The sequence below is a fragment of the Chaetomium strumarium genome (assembly GCF_033439665.1).
Source record: "Chaetomium strumarium strain CBS 333.67 chromosome Unknown B0T15scaffold_5, whole genome shotgun sequence".
Lineage (NCBI taxonomy): Eukaryota > Fungi > Ascomycota > Sordariomycetes > Sordariales > Chaetomiaceae > Chaetomium > Chaetomium strumarium.
Genome location: NW_026944433.1, coordinates 364374 through 386293, shown reverse-complemented (window position 1 = coordinate 386293; position 21920 = coordinate 364374). Strand labels below are relative to the sequence as shown.

The following is a 21920-nucleotide window of genomic DNA, read 5'->3' as shown; positions in this document are numbered from 1 at the left end:
TCACATGACATACCATTACCCTAACCCTTATCTAATGCTGCCATTATCAGTGGAGCGCCCGCGTCACGCATCCGTCTTATCGATTGCCGCAACGACCTGACGGAGCTGTCGGAACTTCCACCCATGGACGATATCCGATCAGATATCTAGCCAGCAGGCAGTGCCAGGCTCAGGGACAGACAGCTAGCAGGGCAATCAAGTCTCTCTGGTCACTGACACGATGCGTTGATCTATCGACTTCTTTTTCTTTCAATTCGACGATTCCGACCAGAGCTTCCACTCGTTTCGCTAAAGTATCAGTACTCCGGCTTCTGATGCTCCATCTTCTTTCATTCGTGCACATCGTGTAACGAACCAATTCCGCCTCCAACGAACAAACGGATAAAGGCTGCCTGTGTCTTGGACATTCCTCCAATTCTTCATCCAGCAAAAATGCCGAGACAATACGTCGTTTGCGGCCGGCCAGTGCCCCCGCTCGGCGCCCGCCGCCTATCGCTCCTTTTCGTCAGCCTCGCGCTCTTCGCCGTCTTCAGCCTTGTCTTCACCTTGCCGGGCTCAACAAGCGCAAGTCTGCGGGCCGCCGCCAGCCAAAGGTTCTCCGTTCCCAAGTCACTCAAGAGCCCGTGGATGAACAAGCTCAACCCGTTCAAGCAGCCAATGCACCCGCCCCGCAGTCAGAAGAACGACACGGATGGCGAGTCGGTGTGGTACGCCGACTGGAACTGGCTTCTGATGCCCTTCAGCAGCTCCGTCACCCTCGACGAGAACCGCGCTCTTCTGCCCATGCTCAAGGAGCGCACCCCGGTCTACTGCTATTACGATAACACCGTCGAGAAGGAGGAGGATCACTCGAGCAAGGAGGCCGAGAGCGACCTGCTGCTGACCTGGCGTCGTGCGTGGTGGGCACAGGGATTCAAACCCATCATTCTGGGCCCGGCCGAGGCCATGAACAACCCCTTGTACGAGGAGCTGCAAAAGCTGCAGGGCATGAAGCCGGCCCTGAAGACGGACCTGATGCGGTGGCTGGCCTGGGAGAACATGGGCGACGGCATGCTCGCCCAGTCCCTCCTCTTCCCCATGGGCCCGCACGACGATCCCCTATTGAAGTACCTCCGCCGCGCAGAGTTCCCTAGGTTGACGCGGTTCAAGGACCTGGAGGATGGCCTGTTTATGGGTTCCAAAAATGAAGTCGCAGCTGCGATCAAGGCTGCCATGGCCAGTCCGCACATCAAGGAGGCCGATGGCTTTGTTGCCGCCGTGGAATCCGACAAGAAGGACAGTCCATTCACCGTTGATGACGCCCCGAAATCTCTCGCCTACTACTCAACTCGTCAGATCCAGACCCTGTATCCCAAGGTCGACGAGGCCATCAAGAGCTCACGAGGGTCGGGACTTAAGAACCTCAACCAGCTCATTACCGCACACCTTCACGTCACCTGGCAGAATATCTTCACCGCCGGTATCGCCGTGGTCAAACCCCTTCCGCACCACACCACCCACCTCATCAAGCCCGCCTACGAGCTAGCCTCGCGACTGGCCCACTGCTTAGAATCACCCCTCCCCGACAGCTGCCCTCCCAACCGGCCGAACTGCCGGCCATGTGACGACACGAAGCCCATGAAGATCACGACTCCGGCGTCCTACACCAACACAAGCACGCTCTACACGATAGGCACCGTCCCTCATCCCTACACCACCTCGACGCTCAACTCCCTCAAGTCCCAGATCTCCATCGCCTGGATCCGCCGCGAAGCGCACCGCGACGCATGGATAACCTCTCTCACCTCCTCCCTCTTCGGGGACAAGGAGGTCTCCACCACGCCGCGCCTGCTCCGCTTCAAAGAAGCCGTCGCGGCGTCCGAGGACACCACCACCGGCGGCGGCGCCGCCCGCTCCCTCTGGCTGCCCGCCGAGCAGGCCATGCCCGACGATCTCGACTGGCACTTCGGCTTCGCCCTGCCGGACAGCGCCACCTACGCAACAGACAACCAACCTGACGCTTCTTCTTCTTCCTCTTCCACAGACGCCTCTAACACCGGTAGTAGCGGTACCATCGTCGTCGGCGGAGGTCCGCCGCTGCACAGCGAAGAAGACGGGCCCCTCCCTTCTAAGGAAGAAATAGCCCTCGAGCCAGCGCTCTTCTCCCGCGCCCAGAGCGTCGTGCTGCACGGTAGCAAATCCAAACCCGCTTCCATCCCGGGATCATCATCATCAACAAAATCCAAGACAGGAGGAGCAGGAAAAAACGAAGAAAAAAAAAGCGACAAAGGAAGACCTGGCCATCCGCAACGCCATCGAGGCCTGGAACCTAGCCGACACCGAGGCCTGGCGCTTCGCGCGCGCCTACCTCGCCCGCAAGACGGTCGAGCGGCGCAAGTGGGAGGAAGAAGAAGCCAAGTACGCGGACGGGATGGGGTCGGAGAAGAAGTCTGCGAGGAAAAAGGGTCAGGGTCATCAGGGTGGTCATGCGGGAAGCGGCGGCGGTGGTGGTGCGGGGTGGGATCGGTGGTTAGATCGTCGTCGGGATTGATCTTTTTGTTCATGCGATCATCATCATCGTCGTCGTTATATTTATCATATCATGGAAGGCAGAAAAGGGAAGGAGTCATTTTGGTGGGTGGTTCCAAGAAAAGGCGTTCGTTGCATTGTCTTGATGAAAGTGCTCTAAGTTGTCAGTCATGTACTGGGCATGGCGTTAGGTTAATTAGTAGTATGATGGTTTGAAAGCATTTCCAGGTAAAAAGGACAGGTTTCCCCAGATTCTCAATATCAACCATGTGTCAAAACAGTCAAGCAAGCAAGCATGATGCCAATCTACCCCCTGTTCGCTAAGGAACGTTTCATGGGGCAACTCGATATCTCGCACCATGCACATCATCGCACGCACACGTCGTAACACATGTAATACGTTCTCTGTTGTATGAAAGCCCTATTCTACATCGATTAGTAGTAAGCTGCCCTCAGTATGCCATGCTGCTGGGTCCAGAGATCCTTCAGACAGCCGCCACCCATCCATTACGGCGGCAGAGCGCCTGAAGGAAAACAAAATAAACATGCGACAAAAGACCATAACACTGCCAGTTCCATCAACCCTTTCCCCCGGTATTGTAAGGATGCGATTATGCCGACACAATTATTGAAATCCGTGTCACTCCGTCAACAATGTCCAGCTCTTCACATACTGAAGGCTGAAGTCAGGTTCCCACGGCTGGCAATGTCAAGAGCGAGATTCTTGAACTTGTTATCCAGCGAGTCCACGCTGTTCGGAGGGCGGTTCTCTCCGTGCTGTCCCGGAGTAGCCGAGAGACGCGCGCCACCATTCCCGCTCAGATCGTGAACATCAGACATCTTGCCCGGTGTGACCTCCCTGGATGAGCTTGCCTGGTTGGGTGTGAGTGACGGGCCGAGGGATGCCGCAGCGTGTCCTGTGTAGTGCGGCAACAAGCCTTGAGCTGTGGTCGAAGACAAAGCGCTGCTGGTCGCGCCTTTCTTTAGAACCGTCTCCCAGAGCTTCCCACTGCTGTTTTTCATTGTTAGCATTTCCCAACCATGCATGTTCATGTTAGAGAGCTAGCTACCTTGAGTTCTCCCCGCGCCGATCAGCAGAGCCAACGGAGTCACCATCCATGCTCCCTTCACGGGTCTTCCTGCTGCTCCCGGCATTAATGAAGTCTTCCGAGCCGCTGTTGACCTGTGTTTCAAAGGAGATAGTCCTAGTGAGTCTGCGGTTCTCTTCGGTGGCCGTCGAGTCATTGGCCTCACAAGCCTGCACAGGAGTTACGGGCCTGAACGGGTCGCAGCTCGATTCCGACGCGCGATTGTCAGGATGCCGAGCAGGCTGAGGCGACTTCTCTTTGACAGGTGAGGGCGGGTAGAAATGCTTCCCATCGAACTTGGGCAAGCCTTTGACAGCCGATTTGGGTGCCTTGCCCCAGTACAGAAACCGAGCACGACGCTCGTCATCGGTCAGCGGCCGTTTGTAAACATAATCCTGGTCTCTGGCAGTGCGAGGATCGACGCCTTTGGGAAGAGTGCCGAGCAAGTACGGCACGCCATAGTTGGATTTCCTCTTCCTCGCTGCATTGGCATCCTTGCCAGGCCGGCTTGCTTTCTCGGAAGCATCATCGCTGTTGCTCTGGGCACGTGGCGCTGTAGCTCCGAGTGCCGCCGCAAACGGCTGCGACACCGATCGCTGCTCGCCCATGTGCATGTGCTCCATGCTCTTGGACTGCGCGGCAGCCAGCCTCTTTTCTGCATCTTCGTAGGCCTTCATCTCCCTGGCATACTTACTGCCCGTCCAGGTCGAAGCATAGCCACGGGGCTGGAAGACGGGAGCCAGAGCCGCCTCGCTTGGGAGGGACTGCCCATTGGACAAGCCGTTGATGCCGAAATACGCTTGGTCCGGAAGGCTTCTAAGTGAGTCGTAGTGCTTGAGTCCGTGGCTGGCAAGCTCAATTCTCCGGCGAAATGACTCATCTGTCTGCTTGTTCTGAGCATCCGAGGCTTTGTGTTCAGCCGGTGCCGTCGACTGGGACGGAGGTTTGTTGGTCTCCATGGCCACGTCGGGTTGGGATGGTTTGTTATCCCCCTTGCCCTGGGTGGCCTTGCGGTGCGCTTCCTCATATTCGAGCTGGGCCTTCAGGGTTGCCTCAAATCTCTGGATGTGGCCCTTGAGGATTTGGATTCTGTTCTCCATATCCCTCTCGTCAATCTGGTGCCGATTGTACTGGAGCTGATCTTCGTGGTACTTGAGATTCTGCTTGAACGAGGCAATCTGCTTCTTGGTGATGTCGCTGAGTTTGATTGACGAGATCGGGGGCGCGGCACCCGCATTGAAGTTGGCATTAGCTGGGACAATGTGGTTGACAACCGGTGGAATTCCAGAGAGGCTGGAGTTAGATGGTGCGTATGACGGTCCAGCAGCCGCAGACGAGGTCGAAGCAGGCTGAGGCTGCATGAACTGTCCCGGGACTGGTGCAAGACCCTGCGGGATGCCCAGCATTTGGACGGGGACCATCGGATTGGTGAGGGGCGCCGAAAATGGTCCAGCTGGGTACATGAGCTGACCGTTGTAGAAGAATGCCCTGGAGCTGTCAAAGGGCTCGGGCATCTTGTTGGCGTTGCCTTGCTTGTCGTCCGCCGCATAGTTGTCGCTTCGAACATGCACTGAATTCTCGTTGTGCATGTCCTTTGGCGCATTATCTGGCGCACGTGGTGCCATGGTAGGCGCGCTGATGGTAGGATGGGCGAAAGAGAAAGGATGAGGCAAAGGGGTTCCAAACGCCATGGGCACAAACGAGACCGGCGCCTGGATCGGCTGGAACCCAGGGGGATATCCGGTCACAAGCTGCGGCATAATTGGAACCGGCTGGGGAATACCAATCGGGGCGAGCTGTGGCTTGCTGGGCACTGCTTTATCAGACAGGCTCTGATTGTCCAGGGCGCTGTGCTCGCTGGACCTCTTGGAGGTGGGAGACAGCGGGCCGCGGGTATTCGGGACAATGCGACCACCCGCTGTCACTCGAACATGCGGGGGGGAGACGACGGCCTTCCTGAAGCGCTGGAAACCTTCGTCTCGCTGAGCTGTGGCCCCAGTAGGTGCAGGAATTGGTTCTGCGGTGGCGGCCTCCGTCACGCTCCTACCGCGATACTTCCATTCCGCCAGGTGAGAAGGCCCATGATCTGAGTCCCTGGCTGGGTCTTGCGAACTGACCCGGGCATGCTCTTTCGCGGTGTGCCGGGTAGGAAGTCGCATGGAGGAGACTTCTCGAGCAAGCTCACGGCCCATGCGGCGGTTCACAGTACCCTTGTACACGAGTTCTTCCGAGGTTACGGATGAATCGTCTTTCTTGTGCCTGCCATTCACCGGTCTGCAACTGGAGCCGGAAGAAGACTCGCTTCCAGAACGGCGAACAATATCAGCTAGAGTGAGTCCATTAGTCTGCGAGCCGATAACGCGTAGGACGGTCTCCAAACGTACCAATCTCGGGGTTTGCTGCCATGGCTAGGATCTTGCCCGAGGCCTGATTCGCGCGAAGAGCCAGCAGCTCAGTGACTGTGTACGTCTGGCGCGGCATGTTGTGCTGAATGTGGGCGAAGACGTAGTATGTCCGATGCCGTGGCGGATGGTACCAACGAAACAGAGTGGGATACAACTTCCCGTGCCCACAGTCCGATGACAATGACTGAATGACGAAGGCGACAACGGTTGGCACCGAAACCGACTCGCTGCAGCGGTCTGTCAGTCTCTGTTCCTCAAGTTGAGATACAATAAACTTTGGTAGATGCGAACGAGAGCATTCGACTGGGTTATTCGCTGCCAGCGAGTCGATCTTGACTTCGATAAGCTTGCACCGGCTATGAAGTATAAGGAGATGCTTGATAGCGAATAGAGTGGGAGGGGTGATCGTGCAGTCATTTTCCTGCAGGTCCTTCAAAAGGTTAAGCAAACGCTTCGCGCGTCTGCGATGGCTAGGTTGCCTCATTTGTTATGGAATACAAACAAACAGGCATGGCCAGATGGGGTGTGCAGAAAGATATGCAGGGCTGTGATTGTGTTTTGTTCTGTTGTTTGGGGATCGGTGGTAGACAGACAAGGAGTCAAAAAGGAAACATACCTTGAAGTGCTTGAAAAGGCAGCGAACGAGTTAGGAGGTTGGTCGGCGACACAAGGACGATGGACGAACTGGCTCTAGCTCAGACACGACTGGTATAGGAGAGGTACAGCCCAGTCCTGATGGATGTGCCAGCGGGAAAGACGAGGGAACTTGTCGGATCGAGAAAAACGACGAGATGGTATGGGAGTCCAAAAAGCGGATTTTGCCAAAAGGACGAGAAGGGATCGAGCAAAGCGACAGGTCGCGTTGCGGTCCTACAAAAAGACCAGGTAAAGGAAGCCTAGTTAGTAGGCCAGAGAACAAAAGGTGGGTTGGGTGATGCAAAACTGTGCGGTGGTGATGGATGAGGAGGAAGACGAGAGGCGACCAAGAAGGTGGAATTATGTGGAAGACAGTCGAGGCAACAGTGCAGCGATGGGAAGGCTTGAAGGGGCCCGAACTGACAAGACCAGGAAGGTGCGAGGGATCACCAGGTTGGGAGGGACAGGAAGGACTGCCGCCGCTGGGAGCACCTCATGAAAGTGGTTCTGAAACATCTGGCACTAGGGAAATCGCGACCCAGGAGAGCCACCAACCTCGACCGAGGCCATTTGAGAGTCAAGAAGAGGACAGGAAGGAACGCAAACAGATGAAGCCAAGGTTCCGAACGGAAGGAGCAGCGAGTTGCTTGCCGACTAGACTAGGAGCCCCAGTTGGCATTGGGATTTACAGTTCAAGTTGGTAAAGTAGCGTCACTTAATAAGGTACGTCAGGGGTATAAACATGCGATGCTCTTTGATCGCCGCAGCAACCAGCACCCCATTGCCCATGAAACACACTCCCCCCAACACGCAATGGACAGCTTCCCGTTGAATGAGTGTGATTCGACTGCTGGGTCCCAAATGGTATACCATCCATCCATTCCACGTCCCGCAACATTAACAGCACAATCACCATCTCTCACACTTCCCGCAATGGGATTTAAGTCGCGCCCCAGATGCCCAGCGTCCAAGTGGAACCAGCAGCGGACCCTCTCATCAGCCCGCCAGCTCCTAAGCTCTGTCTCTGTGTCTTGTGGTCCACATCTTCTGGCTTGCTCGCCCCGGCAGCTCCATGCTGCAGCCAAGCCTCGCGGTCGACCGTGGCCAGAGCTGACGCCTTGAGGTGGGTGATCAAGCTCGCGCCGCTCCATGCACCCACTGACTCAACGGCCCTCATCTCGCCGTGAACCCGGGGTCTCTTGTCGATCCCTCTCTTCAGCTGCTCCTCGAAGGGGTCTGGTTCTGGCACCGTGTTGGCTGCATCGTGCCAAACGCCGTCTTGCTCATCACCAGCACCGGGCTGTGACACGACGCCCACCGGTCCCTCACCCGCTTGGCGCGTTCCTCCCCTCTTCAGATTCGGGTTCGTTCGGAACTGCTGTACGCCCTTGCCCTGCACTGGATCCCAGCCCCGCTGCCGGGCAATTTCTACAACTTCGTCGAAGACTCGCTTGCGAAGCCCAAGCACATTTGAGCATCCGCCGGTGAAGATGATGCGGGACATGCAGAGTGCCCGGACATCGACGGGTAGCTGGAGTAGACTGCGGTACACGAGAAGATGCAACGGCAATTCGTGATCATCAAAGCTGGTGTGCGAATATTGGGAGTCGAAGAACGTGTTCTCGCATGGTTCGGCAAGGGCATCGAACGGGAGCTCCAGCGACGTTGGCGAGAGCCACGACTTCAAGGGAATGACCACCGGGCCACGCCTGTGCCCCGGCTGGACGCCCTCCGATTCTGTTTCATCTTGCTCATGAACAGTCGCCAAAGCATCGGAAGATGGCTGGTCGGGACGAGATGACTGGCGAGGTCTACACCACACCATGCGGGTGGTGATGTCGTTGCACTCTTCAAAGCTCAGAACATACTCTTGGTTGCTATCCTGGTCTCCTCGACCGTCGGGGAGGTGTTTTGCCAGGAGTTTGTGTGTCTGCTCCACAAGCATCCTGCCTCCGCGAATGCTTCTGCTGGAGCCTACTTCCCGGTACTCGTAGACGCTGGTGACCACCGTCTCGGACCAGCCGAGATTCACGACTAGTGCTGATCGTACTCCAGCTCCAGCAGCCAAGGCAAGCGGAGACGACAACAACGAGACAGTTGGCGGCTGGAATCGACTGAAGACGCTGTACAGGGCTGCCGACAGTAATGGAATGGGCAGGGACGAAGGCAGAACCCAGACCATCCTTCGTGGCCGCGAGTCAATGAGCAAGTACCTAGCCGGCGTATTAGCTACTAGTACACAAAACAGTAGGAGTGGGATGAAGTCGCAGTACTTAGTGAACGCCTCCCTCAGAGCCCTCTCAATCCTATCGCCGACCAGTCCAAGGTCCGCGCCCCGGACATCATACTGCCATAGCTCGTGATCCTTCCCCCACAGCCCGCCAGCAGCCGCGCTCCTCCAGTCATAGCGGTAATCTGTCTGCCAGTCTCGGAAATCACCAACCCGACGCTGCTGGTCTGGGCCGAACCAAATGCATCCTCTAGGTGCCGGGTCCCCTGAAAACCCAACCTGCAGCTTCCGGGTGCCAAACTCAATGATGATTATCTCCTCGTCGGCACGGAGGCTAGATGGCGACCCAAAGTTGGACGGGATCGGCCGCAGCGGCGTTGACGGCCCACTCGCTCCCGACGGCGACCGGATGTTAGCGACCGACCGATGCGGAAGCGGTGCGGAGCCCGCCGGCGCTGACATCTTGTACCCAGGAAGTGACCTAGGACGGCATAAATCAGGTTTCTCTAACTGGAATCCTTGCTAGCCAAAAGTAGTGGGAATTTGGGTTCCTGTTTTGCGTCTTGGGCTCAAGAATTCACGAAACGCGGGAAACTGTTTCTTGATGCATCCAGGCACTCGAGTTCCTCCGTTGCGCGGCTTCGCGCCTGCCCTATTCCGATAACTAAATACAGATGAATGAGGTGGTATGTAACTATCCGATATAGGCGTGCATTGGAGTCTGGACTCTCACACTGGTGGCTGTGACAACCCTCACTTCCCAAAAACGGAATAACGTCAACAACTTGAAAGCCAAACAACGTCCCTTCTTCATCGTTTTCCCCAGTTGCTCGCTGCAAGCCCAACTTCGGATTGCTCCATAACTTTGCTTGCCATGGCTTAATAATTGAGATCTCTAATAAATTTTGGCTCGCATTATCGTCTATTTCTGACAATTCGACTGGCCAACGGGAGGCGTCGGGAGCTGCTAAAATGGGCATTAAAGGGTGAGTGAGACCGTGCAATCTTTTGAGTTGGTATCGCCACGGAAATAAGAATAAGAATAACAGCTTACCATTACCACTTCCACGTAGCATCTACAAAGAAATTGGACCTGGCGACAGGATATCCCTTTGCAAACTAGCTGTTAAAACATTAGAAGAAACCGGCCGTCCGCTGCGTCTGGCCATCGATTTCTCAATATGGCAGTTCCAAGTCCAAGCAGCTAGGGGTTGGTTTTCCTTGGTCTTCACTTTCTCAAAAGATCACAGTATCCAACTAATCTAACTCCCAGGCGGCTCCAACCCCGCAATCCGCACCCTCTTCTACCGTCTCGTCCGCCTCCTCGGTCTTGCAATCCAGCCGGTCTTTGTCTTCGACGGCCCCAACAAGCCCGCATTCAAGCGCAACAAGCGCTCGTCCGGCCGCGGCGACGCCGTTGCCACGGCCATGGCGAAGCGTCTCATCAGCCTCTTCGGTTTTCTGACGCATGACGCCCCCGGCGAGGCAGAGGCCGAGTGCGCTCTGCTCGAGCAGCAGGGTGTTGTAGACGCTGTGCTCAGCGAGGACGTGGACACCATCATGTTTGGCTGCCGGAAAACGCTGCGGAATTGGTCGGCTGAAGGACCCAGGGCCTCGAAGACGCCGACGCATGTGTCGATGTACGACGCCACCGCCATAGCTGGGGGCCCAAGCAAGCTGGACCGGGAAGGGATGGTGCTAGTGGCCTTGATGAGTGGTGGTGACTACCTCCCCGAGGGTGTCCCTGGCTGTGGTGTGAAGGTCGCGTGCGAGGTGGCGAGGGCGGGATTCGGTCGTGACCTATGCCGCATTAAGAGGGCGGACAGGGACGGCCTGGCGGCGTGGAAGGAGCGGCTTTTGCATGAGCTGCGGACGAACGAGAGCGGGCTTTTCCGGACAAGACACAAGGCTTTGGAAATACCGGAGTGCTTCCCAAACATGGAGGTCTTAAGGTACTATACCCACCCGGTCGTGTCGCGGGAGGCCACCGTCGCCAGGCTTAAGGATGAGCTTACCACGGCTCGCGCTGTGGATGTCGTGGGGTTGCGGGAGTTCACCCGCGAGACATTTGACTGGGCATTCCGGATAGGTGCCGTCAAGCTTACCCGTGTCCTCGCCCCAAGTCTCTTGGTCCAGGAGTTTCTGAAAAGATCCGACGCATCGCAAGGCTGCCATGAGGATCCCGGTATCCAGCAGCAAGAGGAATCAGCTCTTGCCAAAGCCATCTCCAGCAAAAGGGCGCATTTCAGCACCGATGCAACGCCGGAGCTTCGGGTTTCCTTCGTCCCGGCTAATATCGTCGGGCTGGATCTTGACAAGGAGCCCGAGGAAGAGGTAGAAGCGTTTGGCAGAGACGGTATCGCGCTGAATAGCGACGACGAGTTCGACGAGGAAGCTGCGGAACTGGATGGCCAATCGAAGGCAGGAAACGTCAAGAAGCCGTTTGACCCACTCCAGCCGGATCTTGTCTGGGTTCCCGAGACAGTGGCAAGATTGGGCATACCGCGGACCGTAGAGAAGTGGGAAGCCAAACAACAGGTGAAAGAGCAACAAGCTGCCGCCAAAGCCACTCGGAAGACGAGAACCAAAAAGACAGACATGCCGGTTGGGGCGCTTGACAAGTACGTCAAGGTCACAAAGCGCGCCGCCGATAGCACGGTCAAGGACTCTGTTGTTGGTCTTGGTTCTACGCCGTCACCTCCAAAAGTCAGCAGCCACTCCGAACCGGTCGCGCCGAGAGGGAGAAGTAAGCAGTCCAAGAATCCCGCTAAAGCCCCTCAAGCGACCCAGCCCTCGGCAGATGTCAATCCTTGGACGCTTGCCGGCTCACAAGCCAGTCCCAAGGCCACCAAGTCGTTTCCATATCCCGCCTCACAAGTCCAGGTCAGACAGGGTTCTGCCAGCGACCCTATTATTTTCTCGTCTAGCCCTGTGGCCGCTGCATCACCTCAGCCACTTGGCGAGACCACGAAAGACAGCCAGAGGACGCCAACCAGGGCGACGGCTAAGCAGAGGCCGCTGCTTGAGAATGCCTCATCTCCCCCGCCTTTATTTGGTCTATCGCCAAGCCCCAGGAAGTACTTGTTTCGGGCCCCCGAAGACTCTATGGAACAGGCACCGAGCGGGACAGAGACTCAGCTTTCGAGGAAAGCAAGGCCCTTCAAGAGGGTCAAGAGCGGCGCCGAAGACAAACCTAGGACGGCAATGCAAAAGTCCATCAAGGACTTTAGCCGGATTTCGAAGGGCCCGAGCTCTTCTCAAGAGCAAACCAAGGTCTCTATCTCCAGCACCGGGCCGATCGAGATCCCATCAGACGACGAGGCATTTCCCCTGTCTCCACCAATGCGGCCGCCCGTGAATGAGTCTGATAGCCTCAAGCGGAATACCACTCCTCCACCGGCAGGCAATTTCAACATCACCAGCGACGACGACGATCCCTTTGCCTCGCCGCTCTCCGCAATTCATCCCCCGAGGTCCTCGTGCGCACCGCCAAAAGCAGGAAGAAGCGAGGACGACACAGACCACCTAGCACGTCTAGGGGAAGACTGTAGTGCACCGGCATCTAATGCTAGCAGCACCAGCATCGGCTCGGACCTACCACCAACCGTTACCAAGCAAGCAGAAAGTGCCACGGCGAAAGCAAAAGGTACAACCACAAAGGTGTACATCCCGCGCACAAGCCTCAACGGATTGGGTTACTTCGACGAAGTCGAAGTCAGCCGGGAAGAGGCTGAGCGCATGACGGCTGCTCTCAGTGATGATGGTGATGATGGCCTAGAACTACCTGGTATCAAGCGAGGGAAAGGACCAAGGCGGAGGGCATATCGGTTGAGTGAGGTCGAGGTTCTGGACTTGACGGGGGAGGATTGAGCGAGGATAGGAGATGGATACCTTGCAATACCTTGTGTTTGCGGAATGGGACGTTTTTATTATCCACCGGGGTTGTAAGATGGACGCGAATACCTTATTATATACCATAGTGAGAGACGAATACCCAAGACACTTATGAATTCGATGACTTCAATGCTGGTCAGTTCTGTCACAGATAGATGCTAGCACACTGCAAATTTACGAGCACACGCAGCGGATCCATGATATCTCTGCACTCCCCCATCTAACATAGAGCCCAGGTTTACTTCGTATAACTAAAGTACATTGTCTCCACAAGACATTCCAGTATAAGAGACGACCCGCCACCAAACAAACGCCTTCGACAAATCAACCTGATCAGAAGACCCTTGAACCTTACGCCCTCATAGGCTGCTTCGAGAGCAAGACATTCACACTCTCCCTCGCGTTGGGCGTGGCCCAGACACTATCCCGACCGCCGCGCCTCCACTCGTCGCCCGTGGCATCCTCCCCGCCGCCGCGCGTCGCCTCGCCCATCATCACCTCCACGTCCCTCTTCTGCGAGCTCAGCCAGGCCTTGACGAAGCTGACGGGGTCCTGCGCCATGGACGCGAGGAAGGTGTGCTTCGCCTTGGAGTGCGCGACCGCCTGCACCAGCGTGGCCAGCTGCTCGTCGAGGACGGCGACCTCCTTGAGCATCGCCGCGTACTGCGGGTTCTGGATGAAGGGGAGCAGCTTGGCGCGAAGGGGGTCGTCGACTGCGACGCGGACGTCGTAGATGGTAGGTTTGGGATCCTTGTGGAACTCTTCGTCGACGCGGATCGTGTATGGCAGTTTGATGGGTGGCAGGGGCCGGAGGTGAGGGGTCAGGTAGTCGTTGAGATGGGGAATGTAGCCGGTTTCGCGGTCGCGCGGTACTATCTGCATACTGTGTCAGCGGGAACCAGAAAGAAAGAAGGCGGAGGGAGGGGAACATGGGGGAAAAGGTACCTTTCGTAGTAGGTCGTCGCATCTGAAGTTGCGCTTTTCTTCGTCCTCTTGCAGGTTCATCAGCTTAATGTAGTCCCACAGAGCCATGACTGCTTCCTGGCGCGTCGCCTCGCGCATGTCGATGATTTCGGCGAGCTCCGGGCTGAGCTCAAAGCGCTCTGGATCTTCGTGTCTGAATAGGCTGATGGTAATATTCATGTTTTCGTCCCCGTTTCTCTTGAATGTGAACTCGTCGAAGTCGGCCATGGCGGGCAAATTGGCTGCCCCGGCCGGGGTCCTGTCGGGTTTCTTCCACTCAACGCTGGTCTCCGAGCCTGGGCGACCAGATCTTGGGCGCTCAAAATCGACCGTGAGTGCCTTGAAGAAATGGGACAGGCGGGACCGCTTGGCGGGCGCAGACTTGGTCTTGTTCTTGCTGGGCGTATCTGTCTCCATCTTGTCGTCGTCTCCCGCGTTCTCCCCGGCCTTGCTGGCCTCCTCGTCCGCTTCCAGGTCATATTCGTCGTCAAGCAGTCGGCCTTCTATCTTCACACGATATGAGGATTCAAGGCTGGAGGTGAAGTCGAACGTGTCAACATTGAGGCTGCTGTTCTGCCAGAACTGGTCCTCCACGGTGTTACTGATCCATATGCGCAAGGTCTTGTAGCGCTGCAGCGGATGTGTGTCAGCTGTGGCCATCGCGACACGGAACCAGTCCCAAATCGCAGTGTATATACCTTAGCATTGCGGCTCAGCGAGTCGACAATGTCCAGCCGTTTCCGCGTCATGGTGGCATCCAGCCGCCGCTCCAAGTCGCGAAGGTTCTTGTAAGCGGCGGCGACATCGCTCCCAACCAGAGTCTCCTCGACGCCATCGGGCAGTGACTTGTCGGTCGGCTTTCGACTCCTCAGCTTTGCAAGGTGATTCGCCTGCTGCTGCTGGTGATGCTGCTGGTTGATCTGCGCCTGCGTGATGGGCATCGAATGGTGAGGGCCGGCTGATGCTGACATCATGGGACCTATGGAAGACAGGGGTTAGGGGAAGCGATTCGATCAATGGTGAATGAAGTGATGCTCTGGCGCCCTGTTGTGATTTGCGATTCGCGCGGTTTCAAGAGACTTGAAGTCTGGCGTGGCCCGGAAGGAACAGTTGCAGAGCTCCACCAGCCTAAGTGCCCTAAGCATGCTTAGGTGTATGCCGGGAGGGGCCGGGGCCAACGAAAAGCGGAGCGTGCCCCGGGGGTCAGGGCAGCCCGGGGTTGGACGAGGGGGAAGAATCGGACGAAAGCCGATTTAGATCGTTCACGTACCGATGCCGCCACGGCGTTGTGGGACATGTTGTCCCGCTGCCCTCGGCGGGACATGTTGTGGTGTGTAGCCACGGTACTGCGGCTGCATCGTGGCGGGTCAATTCGGCAGCTACAACGTGGCTCGTTCAAGAGGCGGTTGCTGAAGCCAGGCAAATACTTGTATTTTCCGACGATGGCCGTGTTCGGCGCTTGGTCCGGTCTGGGGGCAGTGTGTCGATCGCGTCGTGGTTTCTTCGCGATGGAGTTCGCATGAGACGCCCCACATGATGTTCTTGGCAAAAAGCGTGGATCGATGAGCGCCGACATGAAAAGAACGTCTCTTTGCAGTCCGGCGTTTTCTCGGATTAACTTGGAGTGAGGTCATGTGACACCCCGGAGACCGTCCACCAGTCTCACAATTAAGCGCTGAAGCGCCACTTATACCTTACATTTGAATTTTCAAATTCCATACTCCGTACAAGATTGCTAAAGTACCCTACATAGGTGAAACACAGAAAATGCAAGCAGAAAGGTAGGAAGCCCGAACGTCCTTTGAAATGCTGAAATTCGTAACCACATCATCCGAGGCAATGAGACGAGTGGCCATATGACCCAGTAGTATGCCTACGCCACGCAAGCAAAATGCCCATTAAAGGTAGTAAAAAAATGTCAGCGGCCAGAATGCTATGCACCCTCCCTACTATCCGTAGGGTTCTCTCGGAAACGCTCAAAGGAAACGCTCCATGTATGCCCCTCTCCAGGTCCTTCGAAAACACCACAACCCACCACAGCGGTATCCCACCCCGTTAGCCTTGCGTTTTGTTGCTGGTGACGGTGAGATGTTACCGCATGCATAATCTTATGATGGCGGCGATATTGAATCAGAAAGCTGCCCCCAGTCCGTTCTTGGACTGTCGTTTACTAAACCGGTTGCGCTTCACGCTCGTGTCCTCCAGGCTTGCTTGGCTCTTGGTGAGCTGGTTGCGACCCGACCTGTCGCTGATGCTGTAACCTTCGCCCAAGGTTGCCCGTCCTCCCATGGTACTGGCCGGGCTAGACATGGACGAGGACATGTCGCCGAATCCGTTGTCGCTGCTGTAGGAACCCACCAGGTTCTGCGAGATGGCCAGGTCCTTGGCCCGCTCCAGCGACTCGATCCAATCGTCCACTGAGAATTTGGCGTCGCTGTTTTGCGACGACTTGGGCTCTTCAAAAGTGTAATGTACACCGTTCTAGATGTATACATGAGTCAGCAAGCTGTCTCGAGCACTTGACAAGGAGAACGAGCGTGGCTACTTACCGCGTCGACGCAGAAGACTGTCTGCCCCTTGGCATCTATTTGGGTCTTCCACGCGCAGTCCGGCGCCAGCAGCGAGATTTCCTGCTTGGCCCGCTTCTCCTCGCCACCAGCCGGGGCAAGCAGAATACGTCCGCTAGACGTAACCATGACAAGCCGTTGTCTCTTCTTCGTTGTGCTACCGCCGAAAAAGCGTGCAAGCTTCTTGTGCCCGTCGCCGTCGCCCCGTCCGTGCGGGCTGTTTGGGATCGGGGATGAGATAACCATCAAGTCACCAAGCTTCAGTATCCTCTCGTTGTTCTTTGTCAAGACCGGTGACCATTCGATGTCCAGCTGCGTCGGCGGCGGCAGCTCGGTGATGATCCTGGCAGGTCTTGAGCCGTTGGACTGCGTGTGCTGCCCTCGGGATGTGGGCGGCTTTGGCGGGCTTGGTCCCGCCCCGTTCAGCTGGATGATGTGAGGCTCCTGTGCCGGTGGTACATATGGCCGTAGGCGCGGTGCCTTCATCCGCCACAACTCCCTGCCAAACTGCTGTCCGTCAAAAAACTCGTGGTTCTTGACGTGCTCCACCGTCAGACGCCGGGCAGGATCCAGCACCAAACACCGCTCGACAAGATCCCGCGCAGCCGGGGGGAAACCGGGGGGGAACTCGTAATCCAAGCCGACAATCTTTTGGAAGGTGAGATATTCCGTGGGAGCTTTGAAGGGCGGTCGGCCGGCGAGGAGTTGGTATATTATGCAGCCGAATGCCCATAGGTCACTGGGTTTCCCCGCGGCCTTGTCCGTGAGCAGCTCCGGGCTCACGTACTCGGCGGTGCCGACAAACGACGCTGCCCGCTCGTCCCCGCGCGAGTTGCCGTGGCCTGATGCATCTTCAGGGGGTCTCGGCTCTCGAGGGTCTGGCAACAGTTTGGCAGTGCCAAAGTCCGTGATTTTGATGTGCATCTGGTCATCCAGGAGTACATTCTCAGGCTTGAGATCGCGGTGAATGACACCTCTCGAGTGCATGTACGCAACAGCGTCCAGGATTTGAGCGCCATAAAACCTTGTGCACTCCACATCAAAAGTCCCTGTCTTCTTCAGGACGCCCAGCAGTTCCCCGCCGTTGCAGAGATCCAGTACATAATACAGGGAGGATTCGTCCTGGAATGTGTAGTAAAGCCGGACGATGCCTGGATGCTCCGTGAGTCTGTTCAGGGTGTCTTTTTCGATATTGACGTATTTTATCTTTTTCTCCTTGATGATATGCTTCTTGTCGAGCACCTTGACGGCGTACTCGCGGAGGGTCTGGCGGTCTGTGGCGAGAAAGACAGTGCTGTAGGAGCCCTCACCAAGCACCTTCCCGAACGAAAAGTCTCGGACACCCTTCTTGACCGACCTTATGACGGTCCTCCCTTCAGCGTCGACTTCCCTTCTCACGCTGACAGCCGCGCCCCGGTCCTTCCACTCTTCACTGCTCGCGAGCATCGGCGCTTCTGGCCCATAACTACCGGGCGGCGCTTGTGGAATGCCAGGGATTGGTGCATACCCTCCACCCACTCCCTTAGAGCTCCTTCTCGGGGGAGGGATGCCATTGGGGCCGTTTCCTTGTTGGACCGGGTGGGGACGCCCAGCTTGATGCCCCCGGCTCGGGTCACGCGATGGGATTTGAGATGCATTCGGCTGATCGAACCTTGTTGGGTCGCTCCTCGCTCCGTACATGGAGGATCGTGCTACCTCATTCCTGGGGCCTGCATATGGCCGTCCTTCTGGGTTGTGCTCCACCATCCGACTCTGACCAGGCAAGGGCGCTGAGGCTGGAAGTTGACTCTCGTTCGCTGGCCGGTATGCGCCATACTGTGCTGCAGGACTGGGATCACTGGGGCCAGTTGAACCTGTGCGACCCCGAGCAGCGTTCAAGCTATCCTGAGCGTTCTTCAAGATCAGGGCGGCCGACTCGTACGTGTGAGGTTGTCGCACGGGGACTTCTCGAGCGACCGATTGAGGCTCGTCATTTCGTGGGATCTTGTCAGCGCTGTTCACTTCAGTTCCACCGCTAATGCCTTGCTGTGTTGTTTGACCATTGTCTGCATTCGTCACGACCTCTCTTGGGGGGCTGGGCGAGTCGGAGTCGTCCGGGTTGGCAATCCGAAGGCCGCCGAGTGCCCGCGACAGACTAAGGTCACCATTCATGCTAGCGACCGTTCACGTCTTTGAGCAAGCAAAGACGTCACTGATATACAGAGAGAGGATGTCGGTTCGGTTGAGGACAGTGAGCGGTGCCCTCTTATCGAACGACGCACATGCGGTCTGGGCGCGGCAGAACGCGGGGACTCGACCACGGGGAGCCGCGCAACAAGCGGCGGGTGCCGACTGATGAGACGATGGAGGCTGTTGATGCAGGCAGTGATAGCTGCTGTACCGTCGGGCACTCTGAATGTCGTCTCGTATCTATCGAGGCGCAGCGAGCGAATGTTACTCAAGTTGTTCGTCCTTCGTGGCAGAGTCGGTCCGTGAATTTATCGATAGTCGGGCACCAAATGCTGAAGTTACCAGGCACAAGCTTCTTAGAGGTGCAGGTGCGTGGCCTCACAGGGTCTCTGTCACGGTGCGGATATGTGGCTTACACCGTGTTTACACGGAGTACAAAGGGAACTCCCCCGGGTGGAGCAGAGAGTGTCTCACTCCGTCCATGAAACATCTGAACAGTTGGAGCTTTATTATTACTGTAGACAGTAAAAGCGAGTTCCTGGGAGAAGCCCGCATCATCATATCGTTGTACGCTGATTAGTCATCGTTTTCAGCGTCAGATCTTCTTCCGCTGGCGGGGAAAAGCGAACGCGTCTAGCAAGGAGCAGAGCCACTCTTCCATGACTGCCAACGAGGCTATGCATGTAATGAGGAGTTGTTCCCCAGTTAGGTGGGCAGTGGTGGGTTGACTGGGACTCTACAGCTGTAAATAAACGATGTTTGGTTGGAAAGGTCGGGCTCGGTTAGCTATGAATAGCTACTGTGTAACTAGATGTTCCCAGATTGATATCTCCATTGCCCTGAATAGGGGAGTTAATTAAAGATTAGCTTCAAGCTTGGGTTGACGGGTCAGATCTGAGGCTTTGGGAGGCTTGGATGTCTATCTGTCTATATCATATGGACGGCCCAAGTGATAGGATCAAACCTCTAGGTATGACACTGTTGATTGTGTGCTGATTTTATCGCTGCTCCAATGCTCCATTATTAGTCGTCCCATGTGATGGAGCTTAGTGGCAGTGGTACTTTGTTCAGTCTCGATATGCACGTGCATTTCAGCCCTTTGCTCCTTCCCTCAGAACAAGCATCCCGGTTGTAGCATCCATACGAGTAAAATGACATGCTCCCTTCTTTCAAGTGCCGCTTTGTCCGCTACCTTCTGGGACAATATCTGCCCTGATCTCGCCCAACTCATCTACAGTGGCCGCTGCCATCATCTGAACTGGGAACGCGGTGTCCCCTTTCTCTAATCCTTTCAATTCCCCCACCATACCAATACTTTCATCAACTTGTTCTCAGGATGCTGCGTCTCACACCCACGGTGACATCTCTGACTATGGCAGAAGTCACGGAGGTTGGCCATCGCCGTCGGTTTCGGAGGTTCCTCGAAGCCGATGAGCCGGCGGGGGTTAGCTGGGTATCAACCATGAACCATACCGAGAGTGGATCGACGTTCAACATAACTCAATTCAACCAGACGTCGCAGCCGCACAGTAGCAAAAGGGACATGTCCCCTCCCATCAACAGGTCGCGGCCGCTGGTGGTGGACCCGCCCGTCATGCTTCTCCATGAGCAGAGAGTTGAGGAACACCTCTCGCCAATGCCGGAACCATCAGGTAGTTTAGAGCGTGGCGTGAAGGCTGGAGAGGAGCAACGCCAAGGTCCCGGGGGAACAGTACAGCTATGTATCCGGCTCAGACGCAGCAGCCTGCCAGCTGCAACAGAGGATGATGTGATGCTTGACCCGGGTTGCGCAACCAGTCAGCATGTATCGCCGGAAAGGGACACGCACATGTCCGAGAAGAAGTCCATCACGGAACAGACCGCTGGAGGGATTCTGGGCACGTCCGCGCGGATATCGTTGCCAGAGTCTGGTTCGCAAGTCCCTTCGCGATCGACGTCTGCTCAGCGCGTTAGTCGCTTCAGTAGTCCATGCTGTGAGGTTCCTCCTGAGCTAACTCATGGGTAACAAGGCCGAGGTCTTGGTAGACGGAGCAGATACGACGCTTGAGACTGAGACGGGTCCGTCCACTCCACGCCGGAGCTCTTCCCTGGAGTCTTTCGCTGCTACTACACCCCCTGTTTGGTCTGGCCGAGTATGTCCAAGCGGGAATTTTGCAGACACCCTGAGCAACGGTTGCTAACGTGATATCAGCTTTCGCCGGTGCCATCTGAAGGATCAGACTTTCATGCGTCTCAGGGTGTAAGTTTGCGAACATCTCTGTGACGAGTCGATATGGATGACTGACCTTAGAAACTGGAACCTAGTCGCCCACGGCCGCTTTCCAAACACAGGGCCGATTTCGCATCTACGACGACTCCTTGCCGGCTTCATCTCAACCACAAACGCCGCGAAACCTACCTGAAGCCCGTCATCAGAGTCGTCTGCTAGGATCCTTCACGGCCCCGGCAAGGCGTACTTCATCACATCTTTCCTGGACGCCTACGAGGAGTCGTTCGCGGCGTGGCTTTGGCAGGAGAAGGGAGACTAGCCCACTCGGATCTCGGACGCCAGGTTTGATGGGTTTGTATGGCGGTAGGGAGAACATTCATGATGCAGCAGTGATTGAGGAGATGGTGGAGGGAACTCAGGAGAGAGGACGAAGGGTATCCCCCACATCGCGGCTCCGAGGCTCTGCATGATTGTCTTGGGATCCCAAGGCCGGACCGGCATGATGGCGGGGAGGGAAGAGTGCACGTAGCCTTGGAGAGGCTGCTCACCTTACTTCGTCTTGTTAAGATACGTTTTGGCTGATCCGAGTATGCTCTGAGGTTCAGTTGAATAGACTTACGGCAACTTATCCCTAATCGCTGCTGCACTTGAGGATGATGGAGGCAGAAGCAGTTAAACCCCGATCTCATGAGCCTCGCCATCTTTTTCCTAACCACAACTGGATGAGCAGCGGGGAGTGTATGCTGTGATCGATATTGAAGACAAGCCTGTGAACACATTGGATGCTGCCTGCCGTGGTATGTCTTACGGCTAGAAGTTCGAACGGCGGACATACCTTAGGTACCTATTTGGAACACTAGAGTTCCAATGAGCGACACTCACGCTCAAGCAGATTAGATGGCCTTTCCGCACCACAAAGCCGAATGAGACGTTGTGACACCTACGTGAGCAAAGGCTTGCCAAAACGGACAGCTGCAGTCATTTGTGCGACGCTAAAGTTGGAAAAGCAGGAACGGATCCATTGGTGGATTTGCCGGCAGGCTGAGCGGCACAGCACGGGGAAGAACGGAGCGGGGTCAAGCAGCTGACACTGCAGCTGACACTGGCAACCAGGGCGCAACAGCCGATCGATCCATTCACGGAGTTCTGGCATTTTCCGCCGCCCTCAAACCGCCTGCAGGAGCAGTTGGCAAATCAGAAGAGGCAAAGGTGGAGCAAAGTTGTACTCCTACTAGAGCCAATGAGATGTCG

General features: G+C 56.3%; 7 protein-coding genes across 7 annotated transcripts; 3 read left to right on the top strand and 4 right to left on the bottom strand.

Moving 5' to 3' along the window:
* Positions 1 to 432: 432 nt before the first annotated feature.
* On the top strand, positions 433 to 2842 carry B0T15DRAFT_503320 (uncharacterized protein; the record flags this gene model as incomplete). The annotated part of the gene is made up of 2 exons (XM_062867466.1): positions 433 to 2170; positions 2262 to 2842. 2 exons carry the CDS (start codon positions 433 to 435, stop codon positions 2528 to 2530), a joined length of 2007 nt encoding a protein of 668 aa, XP_062719766.1. The 3' UTR covers positions 2531 to 2842.
* Positions 2843 to 3105: 263 nt separating this feature from the next.
* On the bottom strand, positions 3106 to 6167 carry B0T15DRAFT_225783 (uncharacterized protein). Its single transcript, XM_062862877.1, has 3 exons — positions 5981 to 6167; positions 3579 to 5922; positions 3106 to 3517 (listed from the first exon to the last, which is right to left on the bottom strand). The coding sequence occupies exons 1-3, from the start codon at positions 6075 to 6077 to the stop codon at positions 3175 to 3177; spliced, it is 2784 nt and encodes a 927-aa protein (XP_062719765.1). The 5' UTR covers positions 6078 to 6167; the 3' UTR covers positions 3106 to 3174.
* A 1099-nt stretch (positions 6168 to 7266) lies between these two features.
* B0T15DRAFT_417764 (uncharacterized protein) lies at positions 7267 to 9471 on the bottom strand. The gene is made up of 2 exons (XM_062865498.1): positions 8911 to 9471; positions 7267 to 8850 (listed from the first exon to the last, which is right to left on the bottom strand). The coding sequence occupies exons 1-2, from the start codon at positions 9327 to 9329 to the stop codon at positions 7578 to 7580; spliced, it is 1692 nt and encodes a 563-aa protein (XP_062719764.1). The 5' UTR covers positions 9330 to 9471; the 3' UTR covers positions 7267 to 7577.
* A 79-nt stretch (positions 9472 to 9550) lies between these two features.
* Positions 9551 to 12880, top strand: B0T15DRAFT_436098 (uncharacterized protein). Its single transcript, XM_062865827.1, has 3 exons — positions 9551 to 9853; positions 9941 to 10077; positions 10141 to 12880. Exons 1-3 carry the CDS (start codon positions 9840 to 9842, stop codon positions 12735 to 12737), a joined length of 2748 nt encoding a protein of 915 aa, XP_062719763.1. The 5' UTR covers positions 9551 to 9839; the 3' UTR covers positions 12738 to 12880.
* B0T15DRAFT_535173 (uncharacterized protein) lies at positions 12881 to 15269 on the bottom strand. The gene is made up of 4 exons (XM_062869483.1): positions 14995 to 15269; positions 14423 to 14703; positions 13707 to 14354; positions 12881 to 13637 (listed from the first exon to the last, which is right to left on the bottom strand). Exons 1-4 carry the CDS (start codon positions 15080 to 15082, stop codon positions 13113 to 13115), a joined length of 1542 nt encoding a protein of 513 aa, XP_062719762.1. The 5' UTR covers positions 15083 to 15269; the 3' UTR covers positions 12881 to 13112.
* Positions 15270 to 15818: 549 nt separating this feature from the next.
* On the bottom strand, positions 15819 to 18564 carry B0T15DRAFT_225726 (kinase-like domain-containing protein). Its single transcript, XM_062862876.1, has 2 exons — positions 16274 to 18564; positions 15819 to 16205 (listed from the first exon to the last, which is right to left on the bottom strand). The coding sequence occupies exons 1-2, from the start codon at positions 18440 to 18442 to the stop codon at positions 15855 to 15857; spliced, it is 2520 nt and encodes an 839-aa protein (XP_062719761.1). The 5' UTR covers positions 18443 to 18564; the 3' UTR covers positions 15819 to 15854.
* Positions 18565 to 19673: 1109 nt separating this feature from the next.
* On the top strand, positions 19674 to 21309 carry B0T15DRAFT_225676 (uncharacterized protein). Its single transcript, XM_062862875.1, has 4 exons — positions 19674 to 20408; positions 20470 to 20592; positions 20652 to 20699; positions 20765 to 21309. The coding sequence occupies exons 1-4, from the start codon at positions 19797 to 19799 to the stop codon at positions 21137 to 21139; spliced, it is 1158 nt and encodes a 385-aa protein (XP_062719760.1). The 5' UTR covers positions 19674 to 19796; the 3' UTR covers positions 21140 to 21309.
* Positions 21310 to 21920: the final 611 nt, after the last annotated feature.